Source organism: Betta splendens, chromosome 4, assembly GCF_900634795.4.
Source record: "Betta splendens chromosome 4, fBetSpl5.4, whole genome shotgun sequence".
Classification (NCBI taxonomy): domain Eukaryota; kingdom Metazoa; phylum Chordata; class Actinopteri; order Anabantiformes; family Osphronemidae; genus Betta; species Betta splendens.
Genome location: NC_040884.2, coordinates 29,213,522 through 29,237,395, shown reverse-complemented (window position 1 = coordinate 29,237,395; position 23,874 = coordinate 29,213,522). Strand labels below are relative to the sequence as shown.

The window sequence follows — 23,874 nt, the reverse complement described above, 5'->3', positions numbered from 1 at the left end:
CGCCTACTAGATCAAAGCTATCGAGAAGACGAGCCAGTCAGATGAGGATGTGAAACACGAATCAGCAATTCTCATCAGAGAAGAAATGAACACAAAGACTTAACTGTATATAGATCCTTGTCCCTAGCCCCTCTATGCTGAGCCCCTTTCCCAACTCTGCCGTCACCAACAAACCATCCTCCTCCTGTACATTCTCAGTTTAACACTAGTGTCCTCAGCACCCAAAGCACCCATTTCATGTCAGGCTTTTTACCGCAGTGTGAGTCTCGTAGTTTGAAGAACCTCTTCAAAACGCCGTCACTGTACTGTACTGGACGAATGAAGTGAAAAGGTAGCAACAGCTTGTTATCTCAGAATAAATACGTGTGATAATGTACTGTAGTCGTTGTCAGAGCCACATCAAGCCTTATACATTTATTCCTTGGTCTAAACAATGCAGTTGATCTTTACCTAAATGCAACATGTCAGTGAGGATTGCTACATTTAGATCAGTAAATAGACAAACTCCACATGTACGGTGTCTTACCAGGTCTGCATACCACATACAGCAACAAAATACACAAAACTCTAAAAGAAAAACTGGCACTTCAGTGTTACTCTTTAGAACACCTTTCTCTCTTTGAGCCGTGGATCCTGCAGTTAAACGCATCCAACTTTTAAAATGCACACAAACGTCTGGCAAGCGAACGATCCCGTGGCAGTTTCATGAATACGCGTTGCAGGAGCACTGAGGGCATCTACATTCAAATGAAATATTCCAACGTCACCCAAAAAATCCTCCCAGTTAATCTTATTCTCTTCCTGAATTTTTTTAATAATATATTTAGATATATAACAGTTTATTATTTATTTCTGCATGTATTTATTTACAAAGACATTTATATTTCTAAAATAGTAGTACGGTGCAATTTCTGCACACTGCACTTTTTAATATGAGTTCTTTAAATGTTTAAATAATACAACCTTATCCCCATGCAAATGTTATTAAAACACAAAATCATTTGGATTGGCCACATTCTTTGTGCTGAAGATTACTTAAATACTATCCTTTAAGATTTGGGTAGGAACACTAGCCTATTTACCCGGTGTACACACTGGGTGTCTGACAAGAACAATGCACAATGTTACTTCGGTAAGTGAACATTGACACTGTCCATCGCAGTACTGAAAACCGGGTTTTCTGAATGAAATGTGTATTGATTAAATGTAGTGCCTCTCTTTTCAGTCATACTGTACAATATGCCTCGACACCAGTTGCTATGGAACTACATTCTTCATGCTGCTATAATACTTTTCTGGAAGTGTCTAAATGTCATATCATCACTTTCTCCGCTTTTCATTGTCACCTATTTGGATGAAAGGTTTTATTTATGCTAATGCTAGATTGAAATCTTGTATGTCCATTAGAGAGAATAAAATGAGAAAATAAATCAGTTATGTTGAGGATGTCAAAGGTCAAGATGTAAAACTTAACACCCTGTAAGCTAATTACTGATGAAAAATGTTACTGGGCAGTTCCCTTTTTAAATGTGTCTGTTTACACTGACTCTGTTTACATGGTAACGATGGAATTGAGAGTTGTTGTAGAGTATAAAGTAAAATAGAGCATACTGTACCTCAGGTCTGCCAGCCTAGAGAGCATGCTCCCCTACAGTGGAGACATTTACTTTAATACCACAACATCTCAAAGCATCACAACTTTAAAATCCGGGCAAAAAAGCAGTCAGTTAAACTGTTTGAGCCATTCAGCATATACTCATGTTTTCTGCTATTTCAATCCATAAGCAGCTTTAACTGCAAGTGTATTTATTATATTTCGGGACAATGTTTTGTGGACACAATATTCAATATTCATAATATTCATCCCTTCCGTATGCATTGTGGTTAACCCAACCATCAACAACCATTAATTTGTTATTTACATGTTTGTTTTGTTTTTTTATGTGAAAAATGTGAATAAAGTCAATCACAGGCTTTCACAGCTATTTTATCTAATGTAAAATGTGCTGTACTTTACACTGCACTGGCTCATGTTTGTGTCATTTTTTAAAAACCCAGTCTTAAAATGTGATCCTGGGATTGCTCCAGTCTGAGCTCTCCTGACATTATCCCTGTTGTTCTCACTGGAATTTTAACCTGTGTCACATTTGAGCCAACCAATGCTTTGTTGGTGCAGTCACAAAACAATCGCACTGAATGTATGTTTAAAATGCTTTCTGCTGGGGTGGTTGCTTTGACTTGTCTTCTGGAGGCACTCTGGTTCCTTATTGATTGTAGCAGGTTATTACATGGAGTTGTGGGAAACACCTTTAATAATCTGTGCACTGGTGAGTGGGAGGACTTTACTGGTACATTACGACCCTGTTAGTCATAGCATCTTGTAAAAAGTAATGCTGTACTCTCACACTTGTTTTATTATCTACGTTCACTTTCTTTCTCTCAGTCTTCACAAAACCTACTTTTTCTATACCCTCCTGTCTGGAGGAATATCATGTACATTGTTGTGCTTCCACATCAGATCTTGATTTCGCACTCTCAACTTTATTTTGCATTGTATATAAACATGGTTGCTGTGAACAGCATATTACAAAGTTGCAGCCATTTACAATTCCTAAATGGGAAGTAGAATCAGTCGGTGTCTTTGAGTGTTGGAGTTTAGCATCAAATGTTTGTGTACACTAAACACATTGTCATAAGATAAATAAAGATGGAAATTATGCAACACAAAGTAAAAGAGTCGGTCCTTTTTTGTGAACGATTATGAGGTGTAAATGAATTTACAACTTGGGATCTTATTTTTTAATTATTACGTGACTTGTTATAGGTGGAATAAATATATATGGCAATTGCGAAACAATACGGAAATGACACCAAATGATTGCAAATTCATGCTACATACAGTACGCGACGCTAGCTTCCTGGTTGTTGCCTGTTTCTATGGCAGCAGGATCTCGGGTTGCCAGGTCTGCAGTTAAGTCGTGTTAATTATGCATTTCGTTGCCTTTTATTATGCAATACATCTCTGCCTTCTTACGCAAACAGACATAATCTGACAATTAGCCTGGCTTTTATGTTTTTTTCAAAATATATATTTTTAATGGCACGCAATATGTTTACACCTATAGTCTATTTTTACAAAAAGGCACAATATATTGACTTTATATTTTCTATCTACTATATTTCAAATTAATAAACATTACACGTTACAAAATGGGCCAAAATGGGAACATTTGAATCTTCCTTTACTGTTGTGTGTGCTTGATAAATCGTTTGGCTGTTATATGGCATCCTAAATTGCCGTTTTCCTTTTAAGAGATCTGGCAACACAGCGTGAAGAGGAGTAGCGTGTCTCCCTGACATACGGTACACTGCTTAGCTACGTAGTTGATGATTGACACTGAGTGTTCTAAATCTATTTAAGACCGTCTTCACATCACTTCACAAGGTCAGATACACAGCCTAAACAGAAAACTGCCCTGCGACAAGAATGAACATATTATTTATCTTCAAATTTATATTTTAAACTTAGCAAACGTTAATAGTACAAGCTAGCTTTAGCTAGCCAACATATGTCACTTACGGTTGGTTAGCGATAGCTAATGATCAAGTCTATCTGACACGCGTTGCGGACTATTTTAATGCTCAAGTTAAACGTTTCTTACTTAAATGAATTCCACGTCGCTATGGGCTTCGTGAAGCTCAGTTACGACGTGTCGCTCCCGCGACACGGAAATAAAAACAGCTGGCGGATGGAAAACGCTACTGACGTTAACGTCATGTAAACGTTAAATATTAGGTTCATGACCCGAATAAACCTTTATAACCTAGCTACTTGGTATGTAGGTGCATCCTATCTGGTAATAACCAGTTACAGTACGTCCAGGTGACACAGCTGCACCAGGCTTACATTTACATAGACATCACAGTAAGATTCGCATTTCTTCATAGGAGCATGGCTGAGCGAACCGACGGCCTCAACTTCACTGACCATGCCTCTCTACATTATTCAGAAATGAAGCTGGACAGGTACGTTTGATTTGGTCTCTCATTCAGAAAGCTTGGTCTAATCAGTGCCATTGTGGCATATACTTTATGGTGTGATCGAAAACACTAGGCTTATGTGAGATAAGAAGATTTTTTTATAATGTTCTGTTATGTAACGGAATAAAGGATCTATATGGACTACAATGCTACCACTTCACTGGAGCCAGACGTGATTGAGACCATTACTGAAGCCCTTCAGGATGCCTGGGGTAACCCAAGCAGCAACTATATAGCAGGTGAAGTCTACTGTTAATCTTTTTTTTCAGATCTTCAAATGCTACTAATTTTGTAGTACCTGAGTTTACAATCAATAATTTTACAGTGTTTTATTATGTGTACTGTAGGTGCCAAAGCCAAGGCAATCATTAATCAGTCCAGAGAGAATGTGGCGAGGATGGTTGGTGGTAAAGCAGAGGACATAATTTTTACTTCAGGTGGAACAGAGGTGACAGGATTTATGTTCACTCCCACTTCATACATATTTATGTGAACCAGACATGTGAAATGTGTTGTTACAGTATGGCCATATATTTTTTCTCAGGCTAATAACCTGGTGCTCCACACTGCTATAGAGCACTTCAGGAGAAACTGCAGGGCAGCAGAACAAGGCGAAGGGCACCAGAATGGCTGCACTGGCCTTCCTCACATTATTACCTCTAACGTGGAGCATGACTCAGTCAAACTGGCAGCTGAGCACCTGCAAAGAGATGGCAAGGCAGGCAAGAGGAGAATTTATAATAATTACTCAAAAATGTAACTTATATTATATCTCCTGTTTGGCCTGGTTGAGTGACTGTGTGTCCGTCACAGACGTGACATTTGTGCCTGTGTCCAAGGTGACAGCTCGCGTGGAGGTGGAGGACATCATTGCTATGGTGCGCCCCAACACTTGTCTCGTCTCTATCATGCTGGCCAACAACGAGACAGGCGTCATCATGGTAAGACAGGAAGAGAACAAAAAAACTGAGTCAAAAATTTTTTTTGTTGTCTTAAAACATTTTATATTAGAACTAGTATAACTTGCTGCTGATGTTTTAGGGTGAATACAAAACACTTTTATTTAGAATAAAGCTCACTCTGCTGACAGCACAGGGGTGCGCCCCCTGAATGCTTTTTATCTTTTCAGCCAGTCCAAGGGATTTGCCAGAGAATCAAATTTCTTAACAAGCAGCAAGAGCGGCTCAGAATCCTGATCCACACTGATGCTGCGCAGGCTCTGGGAAAATTTCGAGTTGATGCCTGTGAGCTGGGTGTGGATTACCTTACCATAGTAGGACACAAGGTCTGTATCAAATATCTCAACTTAGACATATGAAAGCGAACAGGAAAACATGTTGTTTTTGACCTTTCTAGTTTTATGCCCCTCGGATCGGTGCTTTGTATGTGAAAGGACCAGGAACAAAAACACCATTGTATCCGATGCTGTTTGGAGGAGGACAAGAGAGAAGCTTCAGACCAGGGTACAGAGACAAGCTGCACGGTTTAGTGTGTATGAAATCTGCACAAAGCAACTGCCAAGATCAGTTTGCTTAAATATTGTTATATTTATTTGTTTTAATATTTCAGCACTGAAAACACACCAATGATTGCTGGACTAGGAAAGGTTTGTTGTTTTAAGGTTTTTAGAACATTTTGACATTAACATTAAGTGACGTTTGGCTTTAAATGAGGATTTGTCACTTAAATTAATATGTTGTCAAATTAGATTAGAAAATAGCTACTGATATTACTGTAGGCAATACCAAGAAACCTCTGACATTTTCTATTACCTTCTAAAATAGCCTCTGAAGTGGATAGAATTTAGATACCACTTGCTAATAAGGAATTGATGTTTTTATTGATCATCATGAATTATCTGATTACATTTTAATAAGTTAGTATGGCAGTAATATGAAAAAAAAACGTGGAGAATGCAAAACCAAATCATGGTAATGTAGCCTCATTAGTATTGTATTAACATTTACTTCATGTATTTGTATTATATGTTACTGTAGTTATAGCCTACTGTATATACCCTGTAAAAGGTGTTCCTTAATACAGAATAGTAGTCAACAATTGGGAGGTGTGACATTTTTAATGGTGACGTCATCTTTACTGATTATTATTGGTGTGTGATAGGCTGCAGAACTGGTTGCTGCTAATCTGCCAGAGTACGAGGCTCACATGAGAAGTACAAGACTCTACTTAGAAGAACAACTGAAGGTGCGTCTGGAAACTCCCACATTATTATTGAGATTGTGATTATTGTTAATATTGACATACATGTACAGTCCATTATGCCACTACTGTCAGTGGGATATTTACATGTAGGAGACTATGAGACTGTCCCCCAGTATTGTACGTCATGTTTTCCTTTTTAGGCCACCTTTAAAGACAAACTTCACTTCAACAGCCATTACCCTGGCTCTGATATCCTCCCAAACACATGTAACGTGTCCATCCTGGGGCCAACATTACAAGGTGATGTCATGACTCCTCCGCCTTCTCTTTTGGTTTCCAGTCCAGTTTCCTCTAACCCTACACCAATGTTTGTTAGAGGCAGTTCGTGACCTGCACTGAGCCATTTGTAAACTACAAAGGCTTTGAATGATTAATCCCTCTCTCTCTTGTTTTAGGCTGGAGGGTATTGTCCCACTGTAGGAAGCTATTGGCCAGTGTTGGTGCTGCCTGCCACTCAGACAGTGGAAACAGGTAGAAAAGAAGAAGAAGAAACCAAGATTCTTTCACTTTACTGTGCCTGTTCAGGTTTTTTTTCTGCCATAATTTTTAACTTGATACCTTCTCTCCACCGTGTCTATCAGGCCTTCCCATATTCTTCTGAACTGTGGGGTTCCCACAGAGGTCGCAGCTAATGCTCTGAGGTTGAGCTTGGGCAGGAGAACAACCAAAGAAGACGTGGATGCAGTTGTGGACGACCTGAAGGAAGCTGTGCTACAGCTGGAAAGAATGAACTGATGAACTTCAGTTGCTCCAACCTACTGTAATTTGTCCTGTAGGTCAGAATAAGGATGTGCAGAATTACCAATTCATTGTGTGCGTTTATTGTTACAACAATTAACTATGTAAAACTGATCATTTATTTAATATGGATATAAAGGGAAGAACTTGGAGTGACCTGAGGTGTGATGGTATGAGAGTCATGTGCTCGGTTTCCATCACGTCATATGAGTAGCTCATCTGCTAATTGGAGCCTGGGCAACATGTATAAATGTAACTGAAATTATTCAATTATATAATTTTTCTATTATTTTCTCTTATTATTGCTTTCTTATTGGTGCCCTAAACAGCTGATTGACAACAAAGACAAATCATCTTGCTCTTATTAATTTATTAAATACAAAAATTCAAACGTAATCCATCATGCCTTGGCTCTGACTTCTCCCATTACTTAAGTTTCCATGCTGCCTAAGCTCCCCCCATCTCCAGTGAAGCATGGCTGCCTGTGCCAGCATATGGTCACTGCCACACAAAGGCCACGGGTGCCGTGCCTCCGCCCGTCTTTCATTACCTTTCTATCTCACTGGCTCTGACCCCCTTCTCTATCCCTAGCAGCCATGCTGGCCAGCTGGCAAACGCTTAGGGTGTCACTTTCCTGGTTCAGGACGAGTCAATGTGCACGGGTGTTTTGTTATTGCATGAGAGCGTGTGTGTGTGTGTGTGTGTGTGTGTGTGTGTGTGTGTGTGTGTGTGTGTGTGTGTGTGTGTGTGTGTGTGTGTGTGTGTCTGAGCGAGTGATAGGAACCTGCTGGGATTCGGCAGGCTCCATGGAGCCTGTTCTACGTGCCATAGCCTACTGGTAGCAGCATGGTGCTTCATCGGGCCATCCAGGCGGCTCGAGCTGGGGATGTTGCCACCCTGAGAGAGCTTGCATCTTCTGGTCACCTTTCGTCAGTCATCACTGATGCTCAGGGTGCCGGCCCAGTGCACCATGCAGCCCGGTGTGGGCGCCTGGAGTGCCTTAAGTTCCTGGTGAACGAACTGGGTCTTGCAGCGGATGCCAGGGCGTTGAACCGGGCCACGCCAGCACACGATGCAGCGGCTACTGGGCACATCCGGGAGCTCCAGTGGTTGGTGGACCAGGGAGGCTGTGACACTGAGGTAAGTTTATTTTATACAGCGAGAGAGTAACTTACACCTGGAGCTCAAATGCCTTGGAAAGCTGCCACATGTCCAGCTTTTCTTAGTTTTCATTCTACCTGCTCAGTGCGTGAATGTAACGTAGAGTGATGGCTTTTGGTGGTCATACAACTGACCTTAGAGTGTTGCATAAATGCAGTTACCAGCTGAATCCATGATATACTGTATGGTGCTCACTTACCCAGTATTATTATATAGCAAGTATGCATCCACATTGTCACCATAGCCCATCAATTGTCCTTATTAGAATCTCTGCTCTAGCTTTGAATAAGTAAAGAAAACTTCAATTGTCCTCTTTATTTGTTCTTTGCTGGTTCTTTGTGACTCTTTTTCATAAGAGTTGAGCTGGCCTGAATCACTGTAGCTTCACCTACTGTAATGCCTAATGATGCTGCTCTTGGTTCCAGGATAAGGACGCTGCCGGAGCCACTGCTCTCCACATCGCCACCCGCTTCGGCTGCGTGGAGCTCGTCAGGTGGCTGCTCTCTGTTGGAGGGCTGGCAGAAGTGGAGACGAACTGCGGAGCTGTTCCTGCTCACTACGCTGCAGCCAACGGGGACCTCACCTGTCTGAAGCTGCTTGTTCAGCAGGCACCTGGGTAAGCAGCTCATGGCTCTTACTTTCCCATGACATTCAGCACATGGTCTCACAATTTAAAAATAGACGACAACATCCAGAACACAAACTCCCCCTGAACCCCATCTCTTCTTTACGTCTTAAACCTGAGACAGTAGCAGTTAGTAATGACAAGATAAGTTTGTTGCCTTCCTTCATGTCAACCATCGCAGGTGAGCATTGGTAATCTTTAAATAATACATGACTTAAGAATGTGGATCACATCGGTCATTGAGGGACAGCGTGTCATGTAAATGTAGGCCTGAAGTGTCCAGTGGTCTGACTCTTAAATCCTTAACTAAGATACATGTACATGATATCTGAAAAGAAAGAGCCTCATGCTTTTAGTCAGTTTGTATTTTTCATTTAGGTGTTGTTTTACATTATAAAAGTTTTATTACTGCAGCCATCTGGAATATCATAAACCATACACCAACAGCTGTAATGTGTATCATTAGCTGTGAGGCCCCTCCTGATATGGCTGATATACTGTGTCAATAAACAAAGAGCCAGTTGGGAAATGTTACTATATACATCTATAACTAACTATTAACTAACACAAATATTAACTAATATATATATATATATATATATATATATATATATATATATATATATATATATATATATATATATATATATATATATATATATATATATATATATATATATATATATATATATATATTAAAAATAGGCACCATAGTCAAATTTTATGGAGAAAAAGGACAAACCTGAATGGACAAGTTTTAATGTCCTTATTAGAATACAACGCAAGAGTTACCTTTTTTAATGTGCACTTGCTAGTTTTCCAGGGCACTTATTGCTGGGTTTGTTTTCAGCCTAAATGTTTCTGCAGACGTGGATCAATTACCAAATACAAGCAACTAGTGTCAGTCTGATCCACAACAGGACCAGCAGGAGAAATAAGCCATATGTGCAAGCGCTAGTTACTCTCCATCATGGACATCATGGTGTGTGAACCATCAATAGAAATAAAAGAAATAAATCCAAATAAAATATCTGATTCCCTCAGCGATCATTCCTCTATCTTTTTACACCCCCCAAAAGCAACCATGTGCCACAGGGTTACAATTACATGTTAAATATCCTAACATTTACAACCTAGGATGTTAGCTCTAATAAAAATACATTTCTCAAAAATATTCTTGCAGTGCTTTTCTCTTTAAAGATATTATATATATATATATATAATATCAGTTTGTTCTCCACTTTAAAACACATCAAATCGACAGCAGACAATTTTCATTAGACATCCGTGACTATATTTTATGTTTTTATATCATTGTAAGTTTGTCAGTGATTTTTTTTATGTCCAGATGTTTCTCTCCTTTTAGGCTTATTCTGATTCACAGCACATGTTTTGTCTTCACCAGTGAAGTAGCAATAAATCTAAGAGCATTCTCATCTCACTGCTTGTTTATTATAAATATATGAACTACCACAAATGCTTTAGCATGATTGAAGGTATAGGGTTTATGGTTATGAGTATGTTTTTGTAATTAATTTTTCTAAATAATCCTGTTGTTACTTTTTCTTGGATACAGGTGTGTGAACCATCAGACTGTTATCGGTGCCACTCTGTTGTACCTGGCCTGCCAGGAAGGCCACCTGCATGTGGTGGAGTTCCTCGTGAAGGAATGCGGTTCCGACGTCCATCTGAGGGCCCACGATGGCATGACCTGCCTGCACGCCGCTGCGCACATGGGTCACGAAGCTGTGGTCGTGTGGCTGGTCGGCAAAACAACAGATCTTCCTATCTCACTTTCACTTCTAGAGCCTTCAGGGCCGCCTAAACATACAGTATCTGCCTGCTCCCACAGGTGTCCTATACTGATGTCAGCCTGTCCTGCCAAGACAGTGATGGGGCAACTGCTCTGCACTTTGCTGCCAGCAGGGGTCACTATCGTATCTTGAAAAGTCTGCTTCACATGGGTTCAAAGCTCGTCAAGGATTTCTGGGGAGGGACGCCACTTCATGATGCTGCAGAGAATGGAGAGCTGCAGGTTGGTTGCAACTTTTACGTCAAACTGTTTATTTTTTTTAAATAAAGCAGTATGCATGTTGTTCCTATAATTATATCTGTACTTATGTATTTTCAGTGCTGTAAAATCCTGTTGGCTTATCAAGCAAACCCTTCAGAGCAAGACATTGATGGGTTTACAGCAGCAGAGTTGGCCGAGTACAATGGACACTATGAATGTGCCAGATATCTTCGTGCTGTGGAGCATAATGTAAGCATTTACTCCTACTGTACAGTTTATTTTCCACATTCCTTTCTCATTCTAAAATGCTGGTCATAAAAAAATCAAAGAAAGGGCGTCTGATAAACAGCAAACATCTGCAGGATCCCTTAACTGTAGATTATCTTCCCAACATGACACGCTTTGTTCAGGTCAAGCCGGTCTCCTCCTCCACAGCTCTTCTCCTCCACTCGCACTAATAGCTCACACTGGGTCTGAGAGGACTAAGAAAGTGGAGAATAATTGCCTTTGTGTTTACGACAGCCTACTGTAGGATGCCCTGAGTGCCGGAGGCTCTCAGTTTGCCTCTTGGAGATGTGTAATTTTGTTGTGCGCAGAAAGCATGACACTGATGAATATTTTAGAGTTAACACCTTGTGATGGTAGAGTATGTGATGGTTGTGAATGCTCAAGTCAGAGGAGTCAAACCTGGTCTGGGTTTAACTGAGATAAATGAAGTCAGCATCGGTAGATTATATTTAGGTTTATCTGTCTTTCCTTAGTAGATGTAATTAGGTTTGAAGGATTACAGTTGATGCAAATACTGAAATTTGAGCTCATTTTAAATAGAAAATACTGTTAACTGAAGGAGCCACAAAGAAGCTCACAGATGTGCATCCACAGACCTTCTCTATCACACGTCACTCGATGCTTATAGTGCAGCTTGTAAAGTGATGCACGCGGAGCAATGAAAACTGTCAGCGAATAGAAGCTTGAGTACGTCGGAAGGGAAGAGCAGTATTCGTACTCAAAGAGGTCGATTAGAGGGGCCAGTGGGCCATGGCCGCCAAGCTTCCCTTCAGAAATAATCCTCTCATCAGCGGCGGAGTGCTAATTAGCGCCGGGGCCGCAGCGGCATCGGACCCGGCCGGAGCCGCCACCAGGTATGGGCCTATCAGTTACCCCTCTCCAGCAGCTCAGGTGGAAGGCCCCGAGGCTAAGTCTGTTATGAGATCCACAAGCTTAAGTTTCAGCGTTTTCACCATTCCGATGCCTGGAACTTGAAACTCTATCCCTCCGTGGACTGGGAGAGCAGGATGTCACTGGCTTCAAACACACCTTTGATTGTGTGTCATGTTTTTTCCAGGGACTTGAAAGTGCTATGATTATCACCTCTGAATGCTGTCTAATGCTGGTAGCAAGCCGACAGAAAGGTGTATTGTGTTTCTTCATGTTTGATGTGATCAAAGGGGTCAAGGATCCAGAATGGAAAAAAAGTTTTTATTATAAATATGTATAAATGAGCTGTGTCAGTACAGTAGACATGGCTTCCATCATGTTTTTAAAGTAGATCACAGGTTTTATTGGTTCACATAATCTAATTTCCGGGCAGGGACCTGAATGGACAGGAACGTTGACCAGGGAGAGCTGTGTATTTGGCCTCTCTGCATATCACTCACGAGGTCAGATTTGTTCAGCCCTGTCAACCGCTCTTCCTCATCGCACGTCTCAGGAACAGCTGCAATCAAATAAACAGTGTGTGGCGCGCGCGCGCACACACACACACACACACACACACACACACACACACACACACACACACACTCGTGGCTTTCGCTCTACAACGATTGGGCCGAAGTAGCTGTTGTTTGAGAACGGTATTTTTAGAATAAGGAGGAAACGCCGTTTCCATTCATCACTGTGTTTGTTAGAACACGCTCTACATTTCCACATTGTTTTTTTCTTTTGCGATGGGAAACAAAACACATGCACATTTGCATCTGTGGGATTGTCTGATTTGCGAAGCCCGGCTGCATCACAGCTGCATATTAATCACAGATTTGGAAATTTTTTACAGCCCTATAAAATCTTTATCAGATCCTAATGTGATTGTCATCATAGATTCATTTCAAACTGTGATGCTGGGTTGTTGACATGTAATAGCATTAGAGCTACATCAGTAATTAACCAAGGGATAGGCAGATAATTAATCAACCTTTTTCATTTTAAAGATTTAATCCTTAAAACTAAATTCTCACTGATTTTTAGTATACTAAATAAAAAAAATAAAAAAAAATTGTTAGTTATTGTTAGTTGGACCAGGTCTGGCTTCTGGGGAAAACCTGACACTTTTACTATTCTGTGCCTTTACTCACAGAATGGAAAATCAGCAGTAACTGAGATCAGCAGTAACCAGTAGTTGCAGTCAGTACATTTTCAGTTTTTACATGCTAAAATAATTCTCCTGATCCTGACAAAATTTGTGGCCAAATCAGTTTTACTCTAATTACTAGAAATTAATAGAAATCTATTAACTCGCTCTGAATAACAAGTGTTTTAGTTAATGGCCGTTGTCAACAGTAAAACTTGTTGACAGTAGTTTTTGACGGCCTATAAAAATAGTGAAGCTGTGCGTTAGTAGCAGACAAGGCTTGTGGTGTCGCATGTTACCGGTCATGTCAGGTCGCTCAAAAAGCAGCTCCCTCATCCAATTGTCCCAAGTGGAAAAATCAGCACACATGGATAAAATGTCCCTTTCCTCCTGCTTTGACGAGTCTTCTTCTGATACCTCCCTGCGTGCGACAACATGGTCACCGGGTTGTCCACGCATTAGTGACATTACCGGCCACCCTATCCTTTCTCTTAATTATTAACAGCATTCTCCGATCAGAGTTTATTGTTTATTGGCCTTGGTCACTGGCGTCTGCTCGTGATGGTGTCAAACAAGTGGTCGGTGATCTGGAGATAGCGTCACATCCTGGATACCAGGCTGCACAAGCCAGTGCCTCTGGTGTTTGGTTAACCAGTGCAGCCGTAGCAGTGCGGCCGGGAGCATTAGTCAAGGTTAGTAGCTTCAGCCTGGTTTGCAGATGACTTTTAAAAGCTTTCTCTACCACAATTGCATGTTCTCATTCATTTTTGGGCTTTATTACCTTATTTTCCTCTAAGAATTTGTTCCTAGGAAACAAATTGGACAGGCAAAGTAATTATTTTTGCAAAATGAAAGGAGCATGTTGTTTTTTTTCAGCTAAAGAGACCCTAGATGGCAGAAGGTTTGGCTGGGCTTTACCTGTTTTCTGATCAGTTGTTGCCTCTTACGGTTAGTCATGACTAACGCACCAGGCTCCCGGCCAACGACTGTATTTTGTGGACATGCTTTTTCCCCCGTATTTTAAAATCTTGCTCTCTTTCTAGATATAGTTTGTAATCCAGTAGTTGTTGTAATGTTCCAGTGTGAGGTAGTCAAATATTGTCATTTGTCTTGTTTCGCCACAGTAGATGAAAAAAAGCTGTAAATGTTGGCCAAAAAACCCATTGTGTCCTCCAGTTATGGGCCTCACACGCATTTACCTCCGTGCAGGAAACCTGAGAGTATTTTAAAATGTGAGTGGACATGTATTTACACTATAGTGTTCTGTGTATAATGCACACCCATTGTATACATTCCACGTTGCAATTTATCACCAAGAACGTGAATATTTCATGTGGAAGCAGGTTGTTTTAATGATTGATTCCAGAGCACGGAATTACAAGACATGTTTCTTAAATACACATGGTGTGCTGAAATACTTAAACTCTCTCATGGCTCGACCCACAGGCACCACAGATTACTGGGGCTGCATGTTTGACTATGGGGCTGCGCTGAGTAGCTGTTTCTTAAGTCTTGGCTCCTCATCTGTTGTGATTGGGGTCTTTGTGGTCTTTGATAGAGGGTGGGTGGATCCAGGCCAAAGCAGGGTTAGGCTATCTGTATCTGCGTGGCAATTGTGATGGGGTGCTGATGAAAACCAAATGCTCTCTGGCCACTGAGTCTAATTAAACACACACACACACACACACACACACACAAGGAGTTGTTCACTGCAGTTTTTAGGCTATTGAACTGTTACGAGAAGGGTCACAAAGGAATCAGGCTCCCCCGCTCCCCCCTTTTCCCAGCCCCCCTCTTGTTTATCTATTTATGGATTGCACAACTTCGGGGAAGTTTATTCCTCCGCCTGAGTAGTGTCACAGCATATTCCGTGCTTTTCAACATCAAAGTGCCGTGCGAGAGGAAATGGCAAGGACCACCTCGTGGACACAAAGCACAGCAACAGCATGCAGCAGTGTATTACGGCTGCCTTTGATGTTTCGGCTCCCAAATGTCCTTGGAGAGTTGAATTTGATATGTATTCTGCATGGAGCGCATTAGGGCAACGCAGGTTCATTAGAGAGGATATAAATGCTTCCATACATCCCACATCCTCCTATGGGGGGGGTGTGAAGTACTGCTGTTACTCCAAGGCGCTCACTATCCTGTGTACTGTTTTGCTCTCAATTTCATTTCAAGTGAATTTGCAAAGCCCCATACTGTATGTTCATTTCTTTTCTATGAAACGGTAGCTGCCTGATAAAAAGTCACTACAAACTCAGGTCTAGTCTTACAGTATGTCACAGGCTTGTTGTTTTCTATGGTGCTGTACTGTACAGTATGTAAACATAGTCTTCTGTGCACAAGTTGCTCAGGCCAGCCCTTTTCAACATGTGCACAAATTACCTAATATTATTAATAAACTACTAGTACAGAGGGATGCTGAGAAATACTGTGTGTAATTACAAATCAACCTTGGCTGAATTTCATGACAAAATGACCAACTTCCGTGCATTTTCCTTATCCCTTATCCTCGTTAAGGTTGTGTGGTAGCTGGAGCCGATCCCAGCTCACAGAGGCGGGGGTTCACCGTGGACAGGTCGCCAAGCCATTACAGGCCCAGCACACGGAGGCAGACATTTATGGAGCTACTGTAAACCAGGGCCATAAAAAACAAAAAATAAAAAAAATTGAAACTGAAAGCTGAATGGAAAGTTTCAAAATGTTTACAAACAATTCTTCTATGATTTAATATATTTTTACATTCACATTTATGTCTTATGCCACTTTCACACATTTTTTGTCATTCCAGATAATTGATTTAACCTTCACATCTTATTTTTTCAGTTTCAGACTTCTGGCCTCATTCTGATGTAGGAGGCAGGATTAATATAGAGCACCTACAGTATCAAAATAGTTTTCATTCTATGGTCAGGTTGCCTTCATGAGCTGTGGGAGCATCTGATCGGTTTGGTGTTGTATTTGCAGGCAGCCTGTGTGGACAAGCCCACTGAGGTGATCGCTCCAGAGGAGAAGGAGCTCAGCGTAAAGACGGTGTTGTTGCCACGAGACTACTACGGGTGCCTGAGTGACACATACATGGATACTTTAAAGGTTCCTGTTGTTCTCACTCTTCAAATACTAATATTAATAACTAAATATTAACCCAAAGCAACCACCTCTTTCGCAGCAACCTGAAAGTGAGGAGTCCCCATCGGCCAGATACCCTCGGCCCCCTACTCCACCTCCTTTGTCTTCTAAAGGCTCTGCGCCAGTGCAGCCAGGAAAGACCGCTGTCAGCAGAATAGAGCAGGTTCAAATCAGAGCGTCTGGTGAGAGCAACATTTCTAATGATCTAATTTAATCACTTGCTTCTTGTGTCTGACTAAGGCAGAGACCGTTATGATTTGCTTTGCAGTTATTAAAGGTTTCAGCCAGTCAAAGGCAGCAGTGAACGAGACGATCTCCGCTGATAAGACGATGCTGCCTGACACAGATTTCCTTGGTGAAAAAAAACTTATTACGGACATGAAGTCCATAAAATCTCTCAAACAATCAGGAATATCAGGTGTCTTCACTGGACAGGCAGTAAGTCCAATAGGCCGTCATAGTTCGAACACCGCTTCCTAAAGGAAAATGCCAATAACGCCATAATCACTGTCATTTGACAAGAATAAAATGGTGGTCCTGCCCACCGAAGAGGCCAACCTGTCAGACATCGACTACCTGGTGCCCACCCACGATGACAGAGGCACTCCCATAGCTGAATGGAAGAGGCAAGTCATGGTGAGACAGCTGCAGGCCAGGCTGCTGGACGAGGAGGATCAGAGGAGGAAGGTAGGGGCAAAGCATCATCACAGGATCATCTCATTCAATAAAAACTTTATTTGATCATTTCCAACTAGCCATCACATTCAAAGCAATTACATTTGTTGCTGCAGCCTTGAAAAGTGTGGCACAGCAATTTACTTACACTTACTGAGCCTTAATCAGACCACAATGAGCCCAGCAATGACTGTGGTCTGAGTTTGTGATACTATTCTAAATCTGCATCACTAAAAACACTTTTACCATCGTCACTTACTTTTAATTACATATAACAAATCATTGAACCCATAACACATTGCTAGTCAAGTCATAAGTTAGAGGTTTGGATGACAGTTTTACTGTATCATTACTCTTTTTCTTCTCATGCTTGAACTATTTGAAATGTTAAAAGTGACATGCTGTATTTCGGTCTGCGCTCTCCTAAAGGAAAATGGGAACAGATATCCCAAAGTGAGCTGGAGGTACTCCCAAGCCCACAATGCCATCCTGGGGCCCTCTGGTGAGCTACTTACAGAGAATGACCTCATCTATCTGGAGCAGCAGATCGCCAGCCTCTCCACGCAGAAGAACTGTGAAGGCTACGAGCTGGAGTTGGCGCGTTTAGCTGAGGAGCTCCGGCACATTCTGCCTGCGCCCATAGTCAACATCACCGTCAACACGCAGTTTCGAAATTTCACAAGTCAAATCCCTCTACCGGTGTGGTGTGGCCGCATCTCGGGCATCGTGAAGAGCATGTCCCTGCTCCTGACTAACCTGACGGACCAGCCGTACTGCAAGATGCCCAACACCGACCTGATCGCTGTGTTCTCACAGACGTCAGACAGACACAACTCCACTAGGGGGCGCAGGGAGAGGATAGAGGACGAGATCCATCAGTTTGGAGTGTCTGTGAGGACTCTTAAGTCTAACTTTGAAACACAGAACTCACCTTTGTCAAAGGAGCCAGAGGAGGCTGTAATGTTAAGTTCCTCCAAACCACCTGAGGCCACAGAGTCAGACCAACAGCCTCAAGTCCTGAATCCAACCCCAGAAGCAGACCAGAAACCTGATTCGGAACCAGGCAATAACAAAACTGTTGCAGATGTTTTGGAAACCATTAGTCTTAGAAAAGAGCGCATAGTTGTACTGTTTTTAGGCCACTGGAAGAAATCTGCTTACTCTGTGGCGCTAAAGAGCAAGGATGCCGCCGAGAGGAAGCTGAGTGGAGGGGACCCAGAGGTGAGGGACAAAGCTGCGTCAGGTCGTAGAGGCAGCGTGGAGAGCCCCCAGTCCAACATCATGATGAACAGCTCGCTGGGACATTTCTTCAAGCAGAGGAGTGCTGTCAACAAAATGCTGGGAAACTGGAGGAACATGATCTCCAGTGTCCCGTCTAGACAGATACGTAGGTAGGAGAGACACTAACTCTGCATTATAATAGAAACTGTGTCACAGAAAGTCATTAACCACGCACTGTGACTGTGTTCAGGCTCCACAGGCAGAAAGCCCTCTACTCCCCAGAGCAGTTCCTACCACGGCTGGACGGCATGCCCGTGGAGTACGACAGCCTGACCTTGGATCTCTTCATGCTGGGCTATTTCCACATCCTGGAGCTGGAGCTGCCCGTGGACGAGCGCAAAATGAGACACCTGCTGTGCTTCGAGGTGTTCGATCACGTCGGGAGCTTCTCCTGGGAGATAGTCAGGGACTTCCACAAGGCCGTCATACAGGACATAGAGGCGGGAAATCGCGAGTGGAAAGACGGATTCGAGGACATTAAGGTGAAGTTCTTTGGAAATGCTGTGATTCAGTCTGAAAACACGGCGGAGGTGGTGAAACACAGCCTCCCAGAAGTTAGAAAGGTCCCTAAGGTCATTGTGCAGACTCCAACTCCTGATGAAGGAACCCTCCACAGAGGAACTGACATTTCTAGTTTTAGCAATGAAGAGATTTGCAGATATATTGATCGCAGTTTTGCTTTCTGGAAAGAAAAAGAGGCAGAGATTTTTGATTTTGAGTAGTTGCTCCTATCATTTGTTGTTTTTTTTTCTAAGGCTGTGTATCATAAACCTTGTGAATTGAATCAGTTTGTGTAATTGTGTAGGTATAAGCTTAGTCTGATTTTTAACATTGTTTACGCTTTCTTTGATCAGATTTTGCATAATTCTAATTTTGTTAATTTTATATTATATTTTTTTGTGTTAAATATTAAAAATCTGTGAATTTGAGGTTTCAGATTATGATTTTTGGACTTTTTGTAAAGTTTGTAAAAAAAGAAATGCTTCAGTAGGATATTTGGTACTGTGATTAAAAGTCTGGTATTTATTTATTATGATTTTTTAAAATTTATTAGTTGTTGTATTTATTTAAATTTCACCATGACATTAACAAAGGAGAGAGCTTAAATTAAGCTTGAGTGTCTTTTTTGTGTGGTACATATTCTCAAGAAATCCTGAGATTCGTGATCATACAGGAAACACATTAATCGTCATTGCTTTATCATTGCCATGTTCTGTTCAATTTATAGAACATCTCCTATAATTTCCCAACATTTTTGCAAATATTATTTATTAGCTGTGTTGGCTTTCAGGCCTACTGAGAAAATGCGAACTATGTGCCTGTTACAACAGCTGTGGGTCCTGCATGTTGTTTAGAATCTGATTTCAGCACAGTGTCGCTCTCAGGCCTAAAAATAACTGAGCACACGACAAGCAGTCGCGCTCAGTGACTTGGCAAAAGCCGTCCGCCATGCTGCCCACCTCATGTTGACCTAACCAGCTGCTTAGCTACAAACCGCGTTTTAACTGGAAGGATGAGCCATTATTTCCATTATCGTCTGTGGTGAGTTATTTTTCTGTGTCTTTGGTTAATTTGATGACAGGAAATGTAATTTATGGTTGGCTCCAGAGGAGATTTGAGTCATTCAGTCAAAGCATATCATACTATCATGAGCTGAAAAGGACTTTGTTGTCCTTGTAACAGCATGTTGATGCCACACTCCTAAGACCAGGGCCTTTTTAAAGGACACGCTTACCTACGGAAGTTCATGGAGCACCAACATATAAAAATAAACCAATTAGATAACATGTGCGATTTTACTATTATTTCTAAGTATAAAGTAAGAGTTACACTTTAAATAAATAAAACATTTTTGTTAGACATTCTGTAAGACAGGATTTTTTACAGCTGTTGTTTTAAAGGATGTTTATTTCTCAGAACCTTTTTGTTTTTTTCTATACTTTCAGCTGAACTCTAAACCTCCCCTCCAAGAAGAACTAGTCTAGATCTGAAAGCGAGTCGACCATGGTGCGTAATGTGGACGACCTGGACTTCTGTCTGTCCTCCCATCCTCAGAGCATCCTGGAGGGCTTGCGTTCACTACGCTCTCACCCCAAACTGGTGGACGTAACGCTGAGCGCGGGCGGCCGGGACTTCCCCTGCCACCGTGGCGTGCTGGCCCTGTGCAGCACCTACTTCCGCTGCATGTTCACAGGGGACTTCGTGGAGAGCATAGCCGCTCGCGTGGAGCTCTGCGACGTCGATCCCGACATCCTCAGCTGCCTGCTGGACTTTGCCTACTCGGGCAAGCTTACCATCAACCAGAGCAACGTGGAGGGGTTAATTTGCACCTCCAGTCAGCTGCAGTTCCACACAGTGAGAGCCGTCTGCAGCCGTTACCTCCAGCACCAGATTGATGCAACCAATTGTTTAGGGATCCTGGAGTTTGGGGAGATTCACGGCTGTCCTGAGGTGGTGGCCAAAGCGTGGGCCTTCCTCTTGGAGAACTTTGAGGCTCTGCAGCAAGGTGAGGAATTTCTACTGTTGGGGAAAGACAGGCTCGTTTCCTGCCTTTCCAATGAAGGACTACAAATCCGCTCAGAGTGCACCCGCGTGGAGGCCATCCTGAAATGGGTGAGGCACCACAAAGAGACCCGACTTTGCCACCTTCCCGAGCTCCTCGGCTTGTGTCGTCTGGCTCTGCTCAGTCTGGAGTACCTGGCAGATATCCTGCTGAAGGACAGCCTGGTGCAGGAGTCTCCAAGCTGCATAGAAGTTGTAGAAAAGATTTACAGAGAGGTTAGTAAGTTTACACGGTCCCCTTCTCTTCTCCGGAATCATCATTCGCTTAAGCTGATTTACTAAAACAATCATGAATTTAATTTTTCTAGAAAATAGATTTGGAACCGCAGCGTCCAGACAGACTCTACTCTCAAAGTCCACAATCGAACCTGCAGGAGGTTCTGTTTGTGATGGGAGGTCGGTCGCTGGATGACTCGGATGATGACGACTCCGATGAAGATGAGGACAGAGACCCGAGGCTGCAAAGACAGCCGCCCAACAACTGCGCCTTCTATAACACAAAGACTAGTAAGACACAGCGCAGCATCAAACTTTTGTAAACAATTTTTACAGCATTTTACAGCAGTCACTAGATTCCTTGGATCAGTTTGGCAGATGCCGTAGGCTGTTAAATAAAGTGCTGACAGGAAAACGACTCTGCAGGAATGTGGTCTGAATGTGACAAAATTGGATCGTCCCGTGAAGTTTTTATGGCACAGAGCTAGATGAAGGCACCCTGGTCCTTGGGAACGTTAAGGAAAAGATTGTTGCATGACACTATAAAATTTCTTTATCTTTGCTGAGGCACGAAACCTTTAGCCACAATGTTGAAAGCTGTGCCTCCATCACCTTTTTTAAACTTTCGTTTTACTTGGTTCATCTTTAACCATGTTTTCATCTTTTTCTATTCCATTTTCTATTTTTCATTATAATAAATTCTGTGTCTCTTTCTTTTCAGAACAGTGGCATGAGCTCCCTAATTTCCCTAACCCTAACAAGTGGGGTTACTCAATGGTCTCCTTGAACAATGATGTGTATGTGACAGGTGGGTCAGGTGTGTGCAGCCCTAAACAGCACTGGACGTGTTTGAAACCTTTCAGAGCACTGCTGTAATTATAAGGAGCGTTAAGCAGAGTTGTTCCATTCCTAAAACTCTGTCAGACTGCTTTACTCTCCTGTCTGTTTGCAAGGGGGTTCGCGAGGATCAAATACCAACACCTGGTCGACCACAGAGACCTGGAGGTACATCACAAAAGAGGGACGGTGGGAAACGGTGGCTGCGATGCTCCGGCCTCGGACTAACCACACATCAGCAACCCTTAATGGCGAGATCTACGTCATCGGAGGTAAGAAAATAAATAAAATCCTGCCTGCGGTGCCTAAAACCTGCAGAGCACTTGAAAACCGATAAACTCCAGTAGCTCATCTGCTCTTAATGGCCTCTGTGGCGATAATTGGTAAGAATTTGCTTGCATTTCTTCTTTGCGGGTGCGTAGCCTGGAATATGCCCGCTGCTTAGAACAGGGCAGCATTTACGAGGCCGTGATTCATCCTGACTTGTTCTACTTGCTGCATACTTCCCTTTTGTAGGCACAACATCAGACCGAGTTGAGGTTGAGCATTATGACCCTTACAGCAACACCTGGGCCTTGTCCTGTCCTGCTTTAAAATATGTGACTAACTTCACTGCCACAGCGTGTCATGGGAAGCTCTATGTGATTGGCTCGTGTGCTGTCAAGTACAATGCGTTGACCATGCAGTGCTACAACCCTGTCATAGGTAAGAAAGGGCTAAATTGTATTGGATTCCTTAGTTATTCCTGTTTTCCCTTTACCACTCTTTACAAGTCTCAATGTTTGTATATAATATTACATGCTTTGTCATGTTTTGCATCTAAAGTATAAAAAACATTCATCTTTCTTTTTGTAGTAAGCAACATTTAACATTGCTCTTCTTTTTTTATTAATCAATAGAGATAATTTGCTTCTTCATCCCTCCTAAACATATATATGTGCTTCCATGCTTTTTTACAGACAGCTGGATCAGCATAGGTTCACCCTTTATCCCCAAATATTTGTCTTCTCCTTGTTCTGTCTGTGTGGATGGAATTATTTATTTGGTTGCTGACAACACCAAGAAAGTCTACTCTTACGATCCAGAGGCGAACATGTGGCAGAAGGTGGGCTTGGGAATCACTACATAAACTTATTTAAATGTAAGTGTAATCTGTAACTATTGGATCCCCTTTTCGGTCTCGTCAGATCCAGCTTCTTCACATGCTACATGAAAATGGTGGTCTGGTAACGCTAGATGGGAAGCTGTTTGTTACTGGAGGTCACTGGAAAGGTCTGGAGGGGGACTATGGAGTGGAGGTGGAACTTTACAACCGAGCATCCAACACCTGGGAGGTGGAGTGCTACCTGCCCAGACTTTGGTTCTACAGCGGGGTCTGCACCATCTTCTTAGACCCATCACAGTGGCCTGAGCTTTTCCCCACAGGTTCAACATAATGGCGACACTAATGAACCAAAATGTTGCAGTTAATTAGTTCAGGTTGGCCCCCCTCTCACTGACTATCTAGATGCACTGTCACACACAGTGGTAATGTAGTCACCTTAAAAATTGAGAATGAAGTTTCCTTGAGTGGCTCTAAACAAATAGAGAGTGATCAATAGATGTCAAACAGCATCACAGCATGTACAGTGAATTGTATAGGGAACAGTGTAAAGTGACATGTAGGATACAGAGATGTGACAATGCAAATGGAATGTTTATCCCAGGATTTCATTGTGCCCTAAAATAATACTGTATGTTACGTGATCCTGAGGTATTCTCGTTTGCTTTTACGGCCTGCTTGGCTGCTCATAAGGAGTTTATTTATACTTGCATCATGTGTCTGAGATATGTGTGTTGTTTGTGAGTCAATAAATGTTTGATGCAATAATTTGTGAGCTGCTGTTTGTTTATGTATCTGCAGTTATAAGTGAAAACGCTCTGGTTATTCTTAAATATATTCCTTTGTGTCAATCTATGCATATATATATTTATACATGTTGGAAAACGCTTTTACTCAGTTCTACTTCCTGGATCATTAAC

The 23,874-nt window shown here is 42.1% G+C and overlaps 4 protein-coding genes across 34 annotated transcripts in view; all 4 read left to right on the top strand.

Moving 5' to 3' along the window:
* kif1aa (kinesin family member 1Aa) overlaps positions 1-2,734 on the top strand; it is a 31,619-nt gene extending 28,885 nt beyond the window's left edge. For all 26 annotated transcript variants that reach the window (XM_029146465.3, XM_029146463.3, XM_029146462.3 and 23 more), the window contains one exon: positions 11-2,734. In XM_029146465.3, the coding sequence (XP_029002298.1) occupies positions 11-53 (43 nt within the window). In that variant the 3' untranslated portion in view covers positions 54-2,734. The remainder of the gene's footprint in view (positions 1-10) is intronic.
* A 566-nt stretch (positions 2,735-3,300) lies between these two features.
* scly (selenocysteine lyase) lies at positions 3,301-7,398 on the top strand. 4 transcript variants are annotated; one of them, XM_029149146.3, is made up of 13 exons: positions 3,301-3,363; positions 3,949-4,026; positions 4,171-4,280; positions 4,389-4,489; positions 4,586-4,763; positions 4,855-4,982; positions 5,171-5,326; positions 5,398-5,504; positions 5,611-5,647; positions 6,163-6,246; positions 6,405-6,504; positions 6,660-6,735; positions 6,846-7,398. In XM_029149146.3, the coding sequence occupies exons 2-13, from the start codon at positions 3,953-3,955 to the stop codon at positions 6,997-6,999; spliced, it is 1,305 nt and encodes a 434-aa protein (XP_029004979.1). In that variant the 5' UTR covers positions 3,301-3,363; positions 3,949-3,952; the 3' UTR covers positions 7,000-7,398. The 4 variants fall into 4 exon arrangements, with proteins under 4 accessions (XP_029004979.1, XP_029004977.1, XP_029004978.1 ...); XM_029149144.2 differs by having other exon boundaries at positions 3,315-3,445; XM_029149145.3 differs by lacking the exon at positions 3,301-3,363 and having other exon boundaries at positions 3,461-4,026.
* Positions 7,399-7,546: 148 nt separating this feature from the next.
* On the top strand, positions 7,547-19,267 carry LOC114854306 (espin-like protein). Its single transcript, XM_029148577.3, has 11 exons — positions 7,547-8,142; positions 8,589-8,779; positions 10,365-10,551; positions 10,641-10,823; positions 10,920-11,051; positions 16,120-16,245; positions 16,322-16,463; positions 16,550-16,719; positions 16,804-16,968; positions 17,386-18,347; positions 18,428-19,267. Exons 1-11 carry the CDS (start codon positions 7,849-7,851, stop codon positions 18,957-18,959), a joined length of 3,084 nt encoding a protein of 1,027 aa, XP_029004410.1. The 5' UTR covers positions 7,547-7,848; the 3' UTR covers positions 18,960-19,267.
* A 355-nt stretch (positions 19,268-19,622) lies between these two features.
* On the top strand, positions 19,623-23,722 carry klhl30 (kelch-like family member 30). 3 transcript variants are annotated; one of them, XM_029149307.3, is made up of 8 exons: positions 19,623-19,779; positions 20,184-21,015; positions 21,108-21,306; positions 21,737-21,823; positions 21,969-22,124; positions 22,369-22,557; positions 22,812-22,957; positions 23,040-23,722. In XM_029149307.3, exons 2-8 carry the CDS (start codon positions 20,242-20,244, stop codon positions 23,286-23,288), a joined length of 1,800 nt encoding a protein of 599 aa, XP_029005140.1. In that variant the 5' UTR covers positions 19,623-19,779; positions 20,184-20,241; the 3' UTR covers positions 23,289-23,722. The 3 variants fall into 3 exon arrangements, with proteins under 3 accessions (XP_029005140.1, XP_029005141.1, XP_029005139.1); XM_029149308.3 differs by having other exon boundaries at positions 21,737-21,832; positions 22,474-22,557; XM_029149306.3 differs by having other exon boundaries at positions 21,737-21,832.
* Positions 23,723-23,874: the final 152 nt, after the last annotated feature.